Genomic DNA, 571 nt, shown 5'->3' with positions numbered 1-571 from the left:
GCTGTTGTTGCTGCTGCTGCTGCTGTTGCTGCTGCTGCTGCTGCTGCTGCAGCACAATGGAGGAAAAGGAGTGTCCCGTGCTGACCACCTCCACGGGGGCCCCCGTAGGAGACAATCAAAACTCCCTGACAGCGGGGCCCTATGGCTCAGTGGTGAGCTAGGGTTTAGGGTTTAGGGTTTAGGGTTTAGGGTTTAGGGTTTGGGGTTTAGGATTAGGGGGTTTTGGCCCAGTGGGAACTACGGTTGTGCCTGTGATATGGGTTTAGGGTTTAGGGTTTAGGGTTTAGGGTTTAGGGTTTTGGTGGTTCTTTTGTTCAGCTCCTTTCGGACTTCCACTTGCTGGACAAACTGGCCCACTTCGACAGAGAGAGAATCCCCGTAGGATCACAGTCCAGGGCTTAGGGTTTAGGGTTTAGGGTTTAGGGTTTAGACCCCACTCCTGTTTCCACTATAGCCCCTTTTAATCCCCCCACAAAACCCTAAGGGGCCCCCATGTGCATAATACGGCCAAAGGGGCCCCCTGGGGGCCCCCTAGGGGGCCCCTGGGGGCCCCCGCAGGTCATCTGTGGGG

At 56.2% G+C, this 571-nt stretch overlaps 1 protein-coding gene across 1 annotated transcript; it reads left to right on the top strand.

Moving 5' to 3' along the window:
• Positions 1–56: 56 nt before the first annotated feature.
• ETH_00039620 (Catalase, related) lies at positions 57–402 on the top strand (the record flags this gene model as incomplete). The annotated part of the gene is made up of 2 exons (XM_013376349.1): positions 57–152; positions 319–402. 2 exons carry the CDS (start codon positions 57–59, stop codon positions 400–402), a joined length of 180 nt encoding a protein of 59 aa, XP_013231803.1.
• Between the last annotated feature and the right edge of the window lie 169 nt (positions 403–571).

This window comes from Eimeria tenella, genomic scaffold (assembly GCF_000499545.2).
Source record: "Eimeria tenella Houghton genomic scaffold, Eth_scaff3380, whole genome shotgun sequence".
Taxonomy (NCBI): Eukaryota; Apicomplexa; class Conoidasida; order Eucoccidiorida; family Eimeriidae; genus Eimeria; species Eimeria tenella.
Note: the sequence above shows the minus strand (reverse complement) of the source record. Positions and strands in the feature narration are given on the sequence as shown.